The sequence below is a fragment of the Giraffa tippelskirchi genome, chromosome 2 (genome assembly GCF_054371585.1).
Source record: "Giraffa tippelskirchi isolate mGirTip1 chromosome 2, T2T-mGirTip1v1.2.pri, whole genome shotgun sequence".
In the NCBI taxonomy this organism is placed as follows: Eukaryota; Metazoa; Chordata; class Mammalia; order Artiodactyla; family Giraffidae; genus Giraffa; species Giraffa tippelskirchi.
The window spans coordinates 49519809-49537064 of NC_137276.1; the positions used below are offsets into that span (position 1 = coordinate 49519809).

General features: G+C 49.7%; 1 protein-coding gene across 1 annotated transcript in view; it reads right to left on the reverse strand.

Annotated features, from left to right (window-relative positions):
• Positions 1-957: 957 nt before the first annotated feature.
• The window catches only part of CHAT (choline O-acetyltransferase), a 45331-nt gene continuing 29032 nt past the window's right edge, over positions 958-17256 (reverse strand). The window contains exons 7-14 of the mRNA XM_081561464.1: positions 17003-17172; positions 14452-14552; positions 13176-13304; positions 10451-10573; positions 7396-7540; positions 7181-7243; positions 2948-3085; positions 958-1227 (exon numbers count right to left, since the gene is read on the reverse strand). Coding sequence (XP_081417590.1) covers positions 958-1227; positions 2948-3085; positions 7181-7243; positions 7396-7540; positions 10451-10573; positions 13176-13304; positions 14452-14552; positions 17003-17172 — 1139 coding nt within the window. The remainder of the gene's footprint in view (positions 1228-2947; positions 3086-7180; positions 7244-7395; positions 7541-10450; positions 10574-13175; positions 13305-14451; positions 14553-17002; positions 17173-17256) is intronic.

Here is a 17256-nt window from a genome sequence, read left to right on the forward strand (position 1 = left end):
CTCTTAAGAATGAACAAAACAAAACAAGTAAGCAATAGCAGCAGAAAACCCCTAAAGCATCCTGCTCTCCTCCTAAAGGCAGATCACCTATCAGGGCATGTTTCTTGTGAAGGCAAGTGGGAACACAACCAGAAAAAATGCAAGCGGCAGGATCCCTGGGGAGGTGGATTGGTCCCTGCCAAGCCCCCAGGGAAAGCAGGGAGAAGCAGCTACTCCAGGGCAATGGCAGACCATTTTCTTCCCCTTTCAGAATAGCCAGACCAGATTTTCTGAACTCAGTGGAAGGCTGCTTCTGGGAGGCAAAAGGAGAAATGTGTTTGCAGGCCCAGATCACTGTATTTTAAATTAACTTGGGCTGTGTGTGTGTGTGTGTGTGTGTGTGTGTGTGTGTGTGTGCGCGTGTGTGTCGGGGGTGGGTACTGCTTACAGGACGATGTGTCTCAGGGCGTGTTGCTCTGAATGCCATGATCAGACTGCTTTGAATCTGAAAACAAAGCTTTCTACTCCTCCCCAAGAGACACAAGGCAATGACCTGGGGTTAGCCTCTTCCTTCATGGTTCATTTGGGTACATTGCACATAATAAGGTGACTCATTCTTTCATTGGACATGCTAGGTCCTGCTGGGAAGCACACACCAATACTGAGCTTCTGTGGCTATGGAGGGAAGTCAGTGGTGGCTTCCCCATCTCAGTCGGGCCACCTCAGAGCCAGGCTGGTCTTATTTCCCAGCACACAGGCCCGAGGACACCTTGATAAAAAATGATGATTCCCATGCCTCATGAAGGATGCGTTCCTCCTACCAGTCCAGCTTTGTGTGATGCTTCAGTGTGGTCTGTGTTGGGTCTGGAGTTATAGGGAAGCTACAGAAAGCTGCGGTGAAGGCTGGGAGCATGGGGTTCGGCAGGGTCTGGCAGCTGCAGAATGCTGGGTTGAGGAGTTGAAACCTGGTGGCAGCCATCAAGGTTGGTGCCCCTGACTGGGCCTTGTTACTTTTTCCTTTGTCGCCGGTGGCTTGCCTGTGGCAGACAGTGGCAGACTGCAGAGGTGTCTCATTTCAAGGAGGCTTTCTTCCACAGCTTTTGCAAACTTGGTTGATGATGTCTCCTTGCAGTTGTGGAAGCTGGAGATGCAGAAAAGGATGCTCTCTGGCTGGGGGTTGTAGCAGGCACCATACCCATTGGGTACCACGGGACCATAGCAGCAAAACATCTCCATGGTGGTGGGTACCTGGAGGAGAGGACAAGTCAGAAGTTGCTTGTTCTGAAAGTCTGCTCAAAGCATGACGTTCCAACAGCCCAGGGGCCTCGATGAGATATTTGCTTCTCTTTGACTATTTCCCACCTGGGTGTGTGACCAAATTAACCACATCAACTGATTGCTTCATCATGGATGGCCACAGCCAGAGTCATCAAAACAAACCCATCTAACTGCATGAATCAGAAGAGAGGCCATAAGCCCCTCCCTGGTGTGAAATCTGCTCTACTCGATGAGTCGGAAGCTCCCAGAGTGACCCGGTGCTGGGCCGAATCTCTCGTTCACCTGGGGGCTGTTTGAATCACCCAGGCAATCAGAGCAATTTACTAAATGGCACCCTGGTGGCACCCAACAGTTAGATGGCTTCCCAGAGGGAGTAATTTATGAACTGGAGGAAATCTGGCTCCTCTTCTCTGTCGATTTTTTCCCACATCCTTAATTACTGTCAGTATTGCCTGGCTGGTCTGCTTTTCTCCCCACAGCCTGGTCACACACAATTACCCAGCATTGGGCGTTTCAGAGATTGCCATCAACTGGAGTTTTTAGTTATGTACCTGATACATTTTGAATTCAGAGGGCTGCGATTTTGTAATCTGGATCACCAGCCAAGAAAAAGTGCTTCTGAAGGCGTTGAAGCCATCAATGTTCATTCCAGTTGGAGAAAAAAAAATACCACCACACCCTGAATTAATTGTATTAGCTGATTTTCGAGGGGAAAATGGAGTGTGTTCTTGAGCAGGTGCAGGGCGGTGTGTGTTTTAAACCCACAGGCCCTGTATGCTCAGGTCTTCAGAAATGACACCGGCCGTTTTAATGGGGCAGAACAGACCATTAGTCTTGCTAATAGAGTCACCTCATTGTCAGATAAATTTGCCGTGCAACAGCCGAAGGCCATAAAGCCGTTCCGAAGCACTTTTTGCCCATGGATGGTTTCCTGAAGAATTTATGTTGTTGTGTTCTGTCCTCGTTTAATCACGTCTGCAAGCTCACTGCCGTAATGACAAAATGAAATTACTGAGTGGGCTTTTATCCTCAAACACAACTTTATCAGCCCTTCTTATTGCCCACGTTCTGCTTTTCGCAGATGAGGTGGAGTTTTAGTAAACTGATATTTGCAGGGTGGGGTAGGGGGAGAGGGGGTAGGTATTTTCTCTCCTAAATGGCTGCCTTTCTCTAACGGATTGCGTTCTGGTTTTGTGTCAGCGGTGCTCCAACAGAACAATGCTATAGCACTGGTTTAGGAGATGCCGGGCCTGCAGTGGCCCCTTACGATGAGGTCTGTGACCTGCTTGGAGGACCCTGTCTGTGCCAAGCACTGGGGGTCTGGGCTTTCCACCTACATCATCGCATCTGATTGAGCCAGGACTTGGCTCTGGGCCCATGGTCAGCATGGTAGGACACACCACCTCTTGGGCAAATTGGAAGAAGTATGCCTAATGGTTAGGGCACCAGAATGGGTATTCTCCCCCCCTGCCCACCTCTGCTAAGGAGGCATTTGTGATCATGCGCATTAAGAAGACGGGGACAACAGCAATCTGAGCATTTTGGTCCTTCTGCTCAAAGGTGTGCAGCTCACTGGAAGCAGAGCCAGGACCGGGCTGATTCCAAGCAGTGGACTGTAATCACCCAGCTTGTGAGAAAGCCCACTGCTTCCACTAAGTGCTCTCAGGTGCTGGCTGCACTGGGGCAGTACCTGGCTGGTGGAGAGGACAAACCGGTTGCTCATCAGGTATGTTTCATCCGTGAACATCTCGGGCAGTTCCTTGCACATTTCCCGGGCCAGCTCCCGCAGCCCCAGCAGGTGGTTGTCGATGGCCATCCCTGTTATGGCCTGAGACAGAGAACAGGATTTGACACATGGGCTTCCCCTCCTTCCCTCCTCTCTAGTCTGCAAAGCTCGTGGGGACTCTAATGGCTCTTTCCCACCCACTGCTTGCTGTGGACCACGTCCGTGTGTGGTGGCTGCCCAGGACCGAGCATTGTCCTACATGGCCTCTGCTCCTTGTATATTTCTTCACACACGGGATGAGCCAGAGCAGGTTGGGTTCTAGATGAGGATGTCTGAGTTAAAAGCTGGTGAGTCTAACTCCCCGCCCCCCAACAGCATGGTCCCTGCTGATGTTCAGTGTGTATAACCCCTGATGCTCCAAGTGGAAACAGCAGGGCTGGCTTGGCCCTCTCAGGCACCTCTTCAGGGGCAGAAGCTGGGCAGGAGCACAGGTGCTGGCTGGGCCCCATCCAAGCATGGGTAGGGGTACCCCAGGCTGTCACTGGATGGGCTTTCACCACAACCAACACTTCATCCTCCAGCAGGAGCCCAAGGAATGAGGGGCAGAGGGTGCTGAGGTCTGTCCTTGAATCTTGGCTACTGTTTCACAGGCTTAGAATCAATTCAACTAAACTGGACTCATAATCTAAGAGTAATTTTGAGACAGGAGCTAGACAGCTTAGCAGAGGCTCAGCTCACATTTTCAAGGGTTGTTGGATGAAGAAAGGGTCTTTCTTTTTGTCACAGGTATTTGAAATCTTATCAAAGGATAAGAGAAGAGCAGTGGAGACTCCTACGTAGGAGGAGCTCAGGGGTGGTGGTGCGGCTGGAAGGGGACAGAGGAGCCAGGGCAGTCTTTTCTGTCTTCCCCACAGGAGGCTGCGTGCAGCAGGCACAGGGGTTTTGCACGGATTACATGTTTGATTGGAGCAATTTGTGGGGCTGATGGAGACATGGAGGCCTCTTTCTTTTAAAATCATTTTTTAACTTTATTTGTTTTATTTTTGGCCATGCTGCATCTTCGTTGCTTTCTGTGGGCTTTCTCTAGTTGCAGTGAGTGGGGGCTACTCTTCTTTGTGGTGTGCGGGCTTCTCATTGCGGTGGCTTCTCTTGCTGCAGAGCACAGGCTCCAGGGCTCATGGGCTTCAGTAGTTGCAGCATGTGGGCTCAGAGTTGTGGCTCACGGGCTCTAGAGCACAGGCTCTGTAGTTGTGGCGCATGGGCTTAGCTGCTCCACAGCATGTGGAATCCTCCCGGATCAGGGATTGAACTCGTGTCCTCTGCGTTGGCAGATGGATTCCTATCCACTGTGCTCCCAGGGAAGTCCCTCCTCTGGCCTCTTGTAATAACCTCTGGATCAACATCAGGGTAACTGTGAGTAATTCTTGGGGGTTTCACGATTACATAAGATGGCCACTTAGCTGTTAACGCCCTACATAGGCGGAAATCCTCTACCAGTGAACTTTGTTCAGGTTTACAAGGTACATTTTGGAATTTGACAGCTGTTCTCTTTCCGTTGAGAATGGATGCATAAAGATGACTCAGGGGCCCCAGTCTCTCCAAACACGCCTAATTATAGGCTGAAAAGACATGTTATACAATCACCACTCACTTTGGACGTGCCCCGTTAGGACAGAGGTGAAGAACTGTGAGACAGACCAGCTATGAAGTAGATGCACTTTTAATTTCTCAGGTTGCCTCTATTTAATGACTGATTTGTGTAGATCTATCAAAGCAGCTACTCTGTACAGCAGACACTCCACCCCCGTTTTCACCATCTCTGAAGTCACTGTAGCAACTGGGGTTGATTCAACAGACTCTTTGGATCACAGCCATGAGTAGTAATGAGCAAAATGACTCAACATCCAGTCTTTTGTTCATTCAAGAACCTTAATTTAGTGCCTACTATGTGCCTGAGCAGCTGCTAGAGAACAAAGCAGTCACAGACTCATGGAGCCTTGGGTGGGGTGGGAGACATATTAACCAACCATACAAATAAACTTGTGATCATAAACTGAGTAAATACTAGGAAGGAGAAGCATACGGTGCTATGAGAGGATGTGACAGTTGGTCTGGGCCACATTTGCTCCTTTCCTTGGAATTTCCTTTCTCCACATCCTCTACCAAATATACTTGCTCCTCCGTCCCTTACCCTGCACAGCCAACCAGGGACCAGATTTACCTACAAAGCATCTTTATGGCTCTCCTCTCCCTATCCCTGATCTCTTTTATTTAGTCATTTTCACCAACTTAAAGTAGTTAACCAGCAGAACCCTATGGCAATGCTTTGAAGAATATTTTCCTAAATTTTTATAAAATTTTAAATTATTATCAAAGTTGTATATTTATAGTTAAAAAAAAAACCAAATAAGCCAAAGACTTATGTCACTTTGCCAGCACTGAGTCCCACTCCACAGAAGCAATCACTTGGAACCCTTTTAGCAACTGACTTTCTTAGTTCTGAATAACATGCTTAGACTGCTGCTACTGCATTTTTCTATTTCCTTATTATAGAAGATGAAACTTTGGCTCTTTGATACCCTCCTTCCCAAATATACTTCCACTCTCCTATGCTTCCAACAGAGTTACGTTTGAACTCCTTGTCACTTGATCAACATTCAGTGTTTACATGGCTATAATTATGCAAGTATTCACAGCTGAGTCCTGAGTCCTGCATGTGTTAGGATTAGATTTCCTTTCTTAATCAGTTTTTCGTGTTCCCTGGAATTGACAGTTTGTAAATGATTAAATTATGATTTTCCCATTTGCTTACCTTTCTATGTATTTACAATTTATTGATTCGTAAATCCTCAGCCAGAACTGTAAAACTTCCCTTAATGCATAAAAATGTATCAGATAATTTATCAGTTTAATTTCTCCTTTCACTTCTTGCTTCTCTGTGGACTGACTGTTCCCTGGGTCTGCTGAACAGCTGTCAACTTGGGACCTCCCTTTGTTCTCATCCTTTTTCTCGGCCTCTTTCTGTTGTTGAATCTTCTGATGTTTAAGTTTATGATTTTCTTTTTTGTGTTTTATTCTCTTACGTCAGTGGTCTACATCCTCCAATAGTTTTACTAGAAAGAGAGCTTAATAAGTAAAAATTGTAAGCCTTGGCCTTTGCACATGCTGTTCCCTTCTAGGGCCATCCTTCTGTTCTACATCTACCTGACAAACACTTCCTGCTTTAAGTCTCATATGCAGCACTACTTCCTCTGGGGAGTTCACCTGGCTTTCCCAAGCAATGTTCTCTGCTACTTCCTGAAATAGTTAAGGCCCCTTTTCCCTACTACATAGTGAACTCCCCAAGATAGGGCTGCATTTTTTATTTGCCAGCACCTAATGCCTTGACTGGCATAGAGCAGAAAAACAAGGGATACCCACGGGAGACATGAGAGCAAGCTTGATTTTCCCCAAACTGAACAAACACCCATTCAGATGAATCAGGGACCTAGCAACTGAATTGGAGAAAAGCCTATACTGGCTAGTTCTAAAACCCAGATCTATGTTGTGCTTGCTTTCAAATACATAGATAGTAAACAAAGTAAATACAAAGTAAACTCCTTTTCATAGATTGTATGATCCTCTAAAGACTGTATCTGAATGATTCACAATTAATATATTGATCACCAGTCCAAGCAGTAGCTTATTTTTGGTTTGTATGCAAATAATGGCTTTGCAGTGCCAGAAAACATATTATTTTCCTAACCCAGGAAAGCATTTCCGTTACCATTTCAATTTCACCACTAACTTTCAGCAAAAATAAAAATCTTTTTATTCACAAGCAGTATAAATAAATAAATACATGGAGAATAAGAAGGCAGAAACAGCCCTGGGTGGGAATAAACACTGCCTCACCTGAGATTGCACGAACCACATACATCTGACTTCCCTTATATAAACTGTAAGGTGCTTTACATGTTGGTGCTATTACTCCTGGTGTTGTTTCAAAGACCATTCATTGTATTCCTGTAAAATCCCTGTAAAAAGCAGGAGTGCTGTGTTACCCAGCTTTTAAAAATAAGAAAGAGGAGGCTCTGAGAGGCAAGGTGTCCTCACCAAGTCGCTGCATAGGAGGTGGCCCAGCTGTCACCCAGAGTCTGTGCTGAGGCCCCGGCTCTGGACACAGCCGGGGTCCTGAGCTCAGGCGAGGTCACTCACCATGACTGTGAACTCCGTCTGGGCTCGGATGGCATCCTTCAGGAGCAGTAGCTTCTCCGAATCCTGTAAATGGACAGAGACACAGCGCACGGGGCTTTAAGAAGCTGCTCGGGTACAGACCAGCCAAAGGAGCTGGGTGTCCCGGAGCTGAGTCACAGGCGGCCCAAAGCTGCCCCACTGACCTCCCTGAGACCCCTCAGGCCAGCAAGACTTACCGGCACGGCGGCTGTGCAGTGGTCAGTGATGGCTTTCACAAAACGCAGCGCCTCCGGAGTGGCCGATCGAATGTTGTCCACCCGTCCCTCGTGGAACCGGCGGATGGACGCGCTCTCGTAGGTGGGCACGAGTTTCCCGTGGAGCCTGCACAGGATGAAGGGGGAATGGCAGACAGTGCTGCCTTCTCAGGGAGTCATAAATGCAGAAGGAAAAACAGCCTCGCCTGCCTTTATTTTTACAGTTCCTGCCTTCGCTCGGCACAGTCTTTCATTTTAATGCTAATAGAATTCTGGAGAAGATTCCCCAAAGATGAATGTTGGGGAGCCTCTGATATGAAGAGCTGAGCACACTTTCCTGTGTGGATGGTACTGTATGGATATAAAATATAAGGAAGACATGACTGGTAGTTGTTTTTTGTTTTTTTTTTTTAAAGTCCCAATCTGGTGGGAATCCTAGAATTTTCTGCAAGACCCAATGAGTGAGTGATTAATAGCACAGCATGGAATAATTCATCATTCCCACTCTTGAGAGAATCCTGTTCTATTTAAAAACAATTCAATCATGACCTATGGATCGAGGCAGGGAGGGAGCCTTAGTGGCCATGGGTGCCAGCTGCTGCAGAGGCCCACCGTCCAGGGGCAGCGTTGCTTCCAAAGTGACTCACGGGTACCAGAGCTGTGTCTCTCCTTCCTCACGTCTGTGATCTTTGGCCCCACCAGTCCGAGAAAGTCTCTTCCTCAGATAATGTGAACTGAGCAAGCACCCTTAGGCTTGCACACCAGGCTGGCAAACACCTTTCTCACCAGTCAGTAAAGCTATTGGTGTTAAGGGGTCAGGGAGGGGAAAGACACAGAACTCGGAGAGGGGCAGTGACAGCCCGAAGTCACACAGCATGTTGTGGCCTTGTATCTTGGCCTCCTCCAGGCAAGTCTCCCTCGCCCTGGGTAAGTTCCAGGAGTGGGGAATCGCGAGTTTGATTGGGTTCAGTGCTTGACACTGTATGACTTGCCAAGAAAGTGGCACTTCCTATACTCATGTCTCCTTTTCCCCCCAAGACTCTGGCAGGGAGCTCATTTCCTGTATCCTACAGCCCCTCAGAGCAATCACCATGCTCAGCACAAAAGTAGATGCCATCACTGGCTGGTAGCTGATCAGCCCCAATTCAGGCAGCTTCCAGGTTTCTGCTGAATCTAGAAGCAGATTTAAAAAAATTTTTTTGTTACAGTTGAAACTCTGAAGCATTCATTCCATAGGCAGCAGGTGGTATTTTGTTTATTCAATGAGCCTGGGAGCCTCTGGCTTCATCTATTCCTGGCCATGTCCAGTGACAGCAAAGATCCCTGGAGGGTAGAGGAAGGGAGCTCTGTCCCCAGCCCCTCTGGGATTTGGATCTGAAGCTCTAAAGTGCTTGAGCACCAGGGCGGCAGTGTCCCCAGCCATGGCACTAGCAGAACACTGACCTCATGGCCCATTTTAGCCACATCCCATCTGAGTATCAGAACGACATTGACTGCAGTTCCAGAGGCCGGGTCCTGCCACAGCCCAATGCCAGCGAGATCCCCACATCCTGGCGGTGAGCACAGTCCTTGTGTGGGGTGATGTCAACTTGACAGATAACACTCAGAGTGGCTGCACTCCCTTCCCTGTGAGTCACACGCCCTGCGAGGGACACTAGAGTCTGGGATGCCACCCACTCATTAGTGACACCTCCTTGCCAGGGCCTTCTCCAAGTCACTATATGCCTATCCTGATTGCAGACCAAAATCAGGTTCTGGTGGGGGTGTGGTGCTATTTACTACATAGCGCCTGTGCTAGTTTATGAGCTGCCGCTTCTGGAATGCTGGGACCAACAGGAGCTAGCCCTGTCTTGAGGAAGATCTATTTTGCATTATTTTTCGCCCCTCATAAGAGGCCAATTCAGCTCCCTACCCTGCCTTCAACCCTTAATCCCAACTCTGCATCTCTTCCCCAGGACAGAGCTACCACTTAAGGGATTTTCCTAAACCACACACTGACCATGCCACCCCAGCCTAAAACCCCTGCAGTGTCTTCTCAGGGCTCTGACAGTCCCTGATGCCTACTCTGTCCCAGGCACGCAAGATAACGAGAACATCACGCCTGGGAGAGACAGCTTAGAAAACAAAGTCAGTGAATCCATGAGCAAGAGAGCCCACATGCATAACAACTGCCATGAATGAAAAAAGAACGCAGCATGCTGCGACAGAGAACCGGTAGCAAGAGGCTCCGAGGTGGCCTCTGAGGGCTGGTGCCTGAGCTGAGACCTGAGCTGTAGGGAGGAGATGGTGTGCGAAGAGTGGCAGTGACAGGTGGGTGGGCAGAGACACTGGCACAAAGCAAAGGTCTGGAGGCGGAAGAGAGCTTGGGGGCAGGGCCCCAGGAAGGCTGGTTCACAAGGAGCCTTTCTAAGCCTGAACTTTGTTCTAAGCATGATGGGAAACCACTGGGAGGGTTTGAGGTGGTAGGTGATGGAATCTGATTTGTTTATTTCCAAGTTCATGCTTCACAAAGACAGGATTATTGGGGACAAGAGTGGAAGCAGAGACCTGCAAAGGCAGGCTACAGTTGACCAAACATCAGATGGCAGGGGCTTGGAGGTGGAGGGCAGAGGATGGAGGAGAACTGCTGTGGGGTGAGGGGAATGAGCGAAAGAAACCAGTTAGGCCCCAAATGTTTGACTTGACCCACCAGGGGGTGGGCAGGGATGCTAGTTCCATCTCCTTGTCAAGACCAGGAAAACTGGGTGGAACAGGTCACGACTCCAGCGCCCCAGGTGGGCTGGCTGAGATCAGGAGGAAACCACCTAACATCCTCACCACCTGCCTGGCCCCTGTTAGTTCTGCGTCCCTCCACCCCCCATGAACTCTGTGCCCCTGGGTCATTGCTTGCCAGCTTTAGGTGACAGGGTCTTTCCATGCATCCTTCCCTGGTCATACCCCCATCCTCTAGGCTCACAGAGAGTCATCCCTCCCTCCAAGATGCTTCTAGACCCTACAGTAGCTCATCAGTCAGTCCCCCTGGACAGGCTGTGCTTACCTGTAGAAGGCCAGCTGGAGGGCCACCTGAATAAAGGCATCAGGGCTGCATTTCTGCTGCTTAATGAATGTTTTCCCATAGTTGTCAAACTTATAAACGGTGAAGTCGAGATTCTTTACTATTCTGTGGAAGAAAACGAAAGAAGCTTTCACTGCATGCAGAATAGAAGGCACTCACCACAGAGTCTAATGAAGTTTCTCGAGCCTGGTCCATGTCAAAGCAGTAAGGTGTCCAGGACACAGTCAGAGACAGGCCTTGATGTATGGAAGTGGCAGAGGGCATGCCAACTAAGGGGACTCTGAACTGAGGGTGAGGCTTGGCTGGATAGGGCAGTGGTTCTGTACTGAGGGTGGGGGAGGTGGGCCTGGCTGCAGGGAGGGACACAGAAGCACAAGGGTCATTTGCATGGGCAAGGAGAACACAGCCCACAAACAAAGTCCAAGAAATTCATTGCCCCTAGAAGTAGGCCTCATAGAGGCCATGCATTTTGACCTGTTTGGGAAGGTGTGTCCAGCATCCCCATGGACTCTTTGGGCATCCTGGCCATCCTGCCAGAACTGCCAACCCCCCATGTCCAGGGAAAAGCCTGTTTCTCTGATGGCTGCAAGCAGCATCTCTCACTGAGACTTGTCCCTGTTGTGCTGTGGAAAGAAGGGCCTGGGGCCTGGCCGCTGGTCACAGTCACCGCAGCTAAAGCTGCTCATCCGGGCTTTGTTGGTGACTGAAAATCCATTTTACCCAGAAATTGATGCTGAGCCTCCCGTGATATGCCCAGACCTTTGCTGCCCACAAATCACTGTCAAATAGAAGATTCCCTGAGTCCACACTGAGACAGACCTTTAGCACTGGTCTCCCCACTCCCTTCCCCTCACTATATTGACCAGTCTCCTTCATAATGAGTTTGGGGTCCAGGCTGATGGCTTGCAGGAGCAACATGCAGCAAGATCCCCGCCATCTGGCTACCAGCCGTGTGTGTGTGTGTGTGCGCGTGTGTGTGTGTGTGTGCAGAGCCCTGGGTGGGCAGCCCTGACCCCTTCTCCCACCCTCCCTCAGGATTTGGTGTTCCCTGCCTGCCTTGCCTTGAATTATTCCTCCAGTAATGTGAGCTCAGCTCTCGGTTGGTCCATGCCAGGTTCTGAGGACCCAGCAGGACTCAGAGAGGGCCCAGCTCTCATGGGAACTCACCCTTCAGTCTGTCCTGTTGACCCACTGTCCCTGGACAGGCTGAGCTCACAGTCACCCCAGCCACCTGGCAACTTCTTGGCCAAGCCCTGGCCCCTCAGACCCTACCTACCTTCCATGGCAGCTCAGGACCCCACGGCTTCTCCTGCTTCCCTACCCACAGGCCTCTCTTGGCTCTTCCGGTCCTCTAGAAAGGAAAGCTGGGCGCTTGGGATCACATGACAGCTGTCTGAAGCCCTGAAATAAGCCAACTCTTTCTTCTATCCAGGGCTCACCAGCCCACCAACTCACTCACCTTCGTGTCCCAAGAGCAGCCCCATAGGGTTGAGATATGAGCACTTACAGATGAACACCTGAGGCCTCTCTTCTTCCCCCTGGAAAGTCAGTCAACACCTCCAGCAGCTCGCTGTGGACTCACCCTCCCCATCCCTCGCTTCTGAGCCCAGCCACGCTCTGTCCTGCTCACCGCGCTATTCCCACAGTCTCCTCATTGGTTTCCTGAAACCCCATGCCCTAAATCAAATCCTCCAGGGGTTCCTCACAACTGCAGCACAGCTTCCAGTCCCCATAATGTAAGGACATGAAGCTCTTTGCAATGTGACCCCAGCTTCCCCTTATTGCCCCAGCTCTGGTCATTCTCTCACTTGCTGGCCTCCAAACAACCTGATCTTATGAACCTGTCTCTTCCCTAGCTGTTGGCACCACAAACTCCTAGTTATCCTTCAAGGCCCATTTCTGCGAAGCCCTCACTCTGCCTCCTGGCAGAACTCAGCTCCAGTGTCCTCTGTGGGTTCAGGACCAAATATCTGTCTCTGGTTTGGGCGCTTACTGCATCTGACATTTTTGCTTTGGGGATCCAGTTCCTCCACCAAAGTATGGAGGGTGGGACTCATGGCACATTGATTTCTGTGTCCCAAGAGCCCTACCAGAGGCCTGGAGCACACCAGAGCTCTGCACATGTATGATGAACAAATGAGTGAAAGAATGAGTGAATGCACTCCTGCTCATTTATTGAATGAGGGGATGAACAGCCAAAGTCCATATGTAGTTGCCAGACCGTGGCTCCCAGCACACCTTCTGACTGCTAGCAAGGGCTCATATTCCCCCCGGGGCCTCCTGCTGGGTCCCGTTAGGGCTGCCCTTGGGAAAAAAAGGCCCCTTGTCAAGTTGCAGTGTAAATTCAAGCAAATTGAAATCGCCTGGATTCAAATGACTTATTCAAACCGGTTGGCAATGACCCCCCCTCCCCCGGAAGCTGGAGATGATTTCCCCGCCTTGACTCTGCTCAGTCAGGTGAAACCTGTGGGAAAAAATAGATGCATGTTTGCATTTTATGGAAATGAAAGATACTTCGGCAAGGTTATTTCCCCAAGAGGTACAACTCCCCTTTAGTTTGACTGCATTTCCATGAGAGGGGTGGGCGGAGGTGGGTGAGAGGAGGCAGAGGAGCTGGGGTCTTTGGAAGCTTCTAGCTGGTGGGGTGGGGGAGTGGTATGGTGATCCCCCTGGAGCATCACCCCCAAAGACCTGGGATTCTCCTTACTGTTGAAGTTTTTCTGCTGAGGAGGCTAAGAGGCCTTGAATTTCCGGGGAGCATTTCCACCTCAGCCTCCTGGGTGCCGGGAGCTCACTGACAGAGTCAGCTCGGACCATCTTCTTGCTGGTCTTCACCCTGCAGGACAAAGGGGTGACTTCCTGTGGCCCTGCAAGCTGGTGGGCTGTGGGCAGCTTATTTCTTTGCCCTGAAGTCATCTTAGCTATTGGAGTTTGGTGTGCGCCCCAAACCACGACACAGATAAATGGACTGAAGCTCTGAGAGGACACCTAAATTAGTGATCGGCCGAGCTAGGATTCCACCTAGTTCCACCTGAGTGCAAAGCCCAGGATTTCTTTTCATGTTTTCCTGTTTGACCATGCTACACCAGTAACTCTTAAAAGAAAAGAAAACAAAACACTTAGGGACAGTTGGAACAAGCTGTCGATGAGGGCCAGTTTGGGTTTTCAGTGATCCTAAAGAGTCCCTTTAGGGAAGCTTAGGTGGCGCTAGTGGTAAAGAACCTGCCTGTCAATACAAGAGACATACGAGTCTCAGGTTCAATCCCTGAATCGGAAAGATCCCCTGGAGGAGGGCATGGCAACCCACTCCAGTATTCTTGCCTGGAGAATCTCATGGACAGAGGAGCCTGGTGGGCTACAGTCCATGGGGTCACAAAGAGTTGGACATGACTGAAATCATGCTAAGTCATGACTTAGCGTGCATGCTCAGAGTCCCTAAATCATGGAAGAGATTTAGAACTTATAGATTCAGGGAGAAGATTCTAGGAGGAGAGAATGAGCAAAATCATGAATGGAGGAAGGGACCCAGTATATCTAAGGGACAGAGAAGTACTCAGTCTGGCAATCTTGAAAGGTAGGGAGAGAGACCCAGGCTGAGGGGAGAGAAACAGGTGCAGCTCCCCTCTGTGCTGGGTCAATAGCGGGTCCACATCTGACTCCAGACAAGCAATAGACATCGACCTGGGCTTCCCTGGACCAGAGCAAATATTCTCTTAAAGCTGAGAATTCTTGGCCAAATATTGCCCTAGCTGCCCTAAACTTGTTTCTCAGTCTGCCCCTTCTGTCCAAGATCAATAAAGCATATGATGTCTCATTCAAGCTGGTTTTCAAATTCATCTTTTGCTAGGACACATGCCAGACTAGTGCAGCTCCTCAGTGGCCGCCCACATTTTTCTTGGCCTAGCTTGGCCACTGCTGGGCAGTCTGACTTTGTCTCCCATGGCTGCTCAGTGGCTCAGCAGGGGCCCTGCCCCCAGACTCACATGTGTTTGAGCAGATGCTCCGTGCACTGCACCAGGACGATGCCGTCAAAAGGAGAGTGTTCACACACCACGCCACAGGTGCCGTCTCGGCCCACCACGAACTGCAATAGCAGAGAGAAGTGAGCAGGCCTCTGGGTCAATATTCCAAATCAGCCGCTTGGCTCCAGGTCAGGACCCCTGTACCCCTTCCACCGCCCCCACCTCCCAGGGAGATCTTTTCTCCAGAAACACCAAAGCACATCATCTTCTGAAAAGAACACAATTGCCATGGCCTGAGAATAAAGGAGCCTCAAGACAGCTCTAAACTGTGTGACTTCCTCCCAGAAATGCCCTGGGTGGTGAAGGTAGACCCCACAGCTACCTGGCTCAAGTAGCCCAGCTATTCCTAAGAGCTCACGCCGAGGCTGTGCACGCTCTCCTTGGGTCCTGAGCAAGCACCTTCGGCTCCTGTTAGCCCTGTTTCCCCTTCACAGTGCACATCAGGGCCACCATCCAGGTCTGCTTTGTGTGATTATGTTCTGATGGACACTGTGTGGTTGGCCACCACTGATATTATCCCCAGGACCTAGTGTCCACCCCATAGTAGGTGCTTAATGACTTCTCTAAATAAGTAATGAAAGATAATGACCCAATTTGGGTGGCATGCAGATTCCCAGGGAGAAATAAAATATCTCATAATAGGAGTGAAAGAAAGGTGTACCAAGGATGCCCCATTCATTGCTGCCTGGGCTTCAAGTCAGGATCCCTGATTCCAGTTCTGCAGTTACCACCTTCCAGCTAGGAGAGCTTTGACAAGTTGCATCAACTCTCTGGCTTCAGCACGCTCTCATTTAAAATGGGTCCAATAAGGTTCAGTTCACAGGATTGATACAAAGATTAGAGAGACGATATATGTAAGGCCCATGGGAACTATAAAGATTACTCATGATTCTTCTAACTATACAAAGGATGAATTTAGCTGACTTTGGAAAGGGAGATGTTCAGTGTGTACAAAGGTACCATCAGGAAATCACGAAAAGAATGAGATCTTGATTCTAAAAGCATAACCTGAATACAGTCGAGTTGCCTTGAAGTCCACCTCAGTACAGCATTATACTCCAGAGGTACTAAGCCATCATTCATAAGCAAAAAACCAACAAGCAAACAAATACACAAGCTATGAAATCTGTATGAGACTTTCCAGGGAACTGTGGCACGCCACACTTCTGCGCTGACTCCCGGTCTCTCCCAGTCTCATAGTATGCCAGCTCCCAGAATCGTTACTCCTACTCTTCAAACAAGCACACTTCCCACAGAGTTTTTCTCCAGGTCCATCCATGCAGGCTCTTTTCTCTCTCTCCCCCATGCCCTCTGCCTTTCTGTCCTGAGACTTGCTCTCAAACCTTTCCATTCAGGTTCACGGAACTTGTTGGGATTCTCCAGCTCCCCTGATAATCTGTCCTGCCTGCAAAAAAGAGCCCAGAAGTGGGCACACGTAAGGCAGGAGGGGAGGGCTGTGCCCACTCACACATTAGTGCTTTTCTCTTCCTGTCACTAAAAGTAAGGGTGGAAAACAGTGCCTTTTAAAAACCACTACCAAAGCTTACTATGTTTCAGGCCCTGTACATCCATTATATCATTTCATTCCCACAGCTGCTCCATGAAAGATTGCAAGCCATTAACACCACTGGTGGAGGCTAAATAGCCAGCGCAGCAGGGAGAGAACTCATCAGAAATAGCAGAATCAATATGCAAACCAATAAAAAGAATAACCCGCAGAATGTAGGGGACAGAGAGAGAGAAAAATGAGGCAGTCCAGAAAAGCTTACCAGTGGGAGCTAAACCAAAACCAGAACGATGCTAAACCAAAACATAAACATGGTTGGGTGCTACTTAATACAGTCATTGTGAAAGTGCTGGAGCTTTACAAATAAACAAGATTAGATTCAGGATCAGCGTGCTGGAGAAAAAGGATGGGGGATGGTAATGATTGGCCCGAACTTCATCCCATCTACATGAATATTTTTCTCTAGGCCAAAGTGAATGTCTTATTTCTGGGCTGATGTCATGTGAATGAGAAATCTGTGAATGGCTTTGTTTCATTTTATGACTCTTCTTCTGTGGAGATGCTGGGCTGCCCTACTCCTCAGGGATGAAGGGAGGTGTGTTGAAATGTTGGGGCCAGGGTGATGGAAATTCAGAAACACTGTTGTCTTTGGGCATCAGACGTGATTCTTGATGAATGCGCTGAGGGTTTGTTTGATGGGAGTCCCTGGCATGCCCCCACCTGACAGTGTGTGATGGAAGATGGGGAATGAGCCCCAGGTCTGACCCAGAGGCCCCCTAGGCTGAGCACAGGCTGCAGGAAAGTTAGGAAGTTAGCGCTAGGTTTGGCCACTTGCTCCTGAGAAGAGTTCTGGCCAGTCCAGGGGCCAACATGAATAGCACATCTCCTCGGTTTCCCTGGCCCCATATACAGCATCCTGGGCGGGCAGCAGAGGCCATTGAGTGAGCATGCTGGACATGAGCACAAGGTGGCTCAGGCCACTGGCCATGCCATGGGGAGGCTTACCTGCAGGGATTTGTCATACCAGCGGTTGGCCCCGTTCTTGCTGCAGCCTCCGCCATGGAGGAGCTGGAGCGCCCGGTTGGTGTCACTGAGCTCCATGCCTCCGGGGGCATCCAGGCACACCAGGCAGATGCAACGCTCGATCATATCCAGAGAGTCCCGGTTGGTGGAGTCTGCAGGGCGGGCCAGCATGGCCTGACTTAGCACCTGCCCAGCCCTGGGCCTGGGGTCCCTTCTGCAGAACCCCACACCATAGG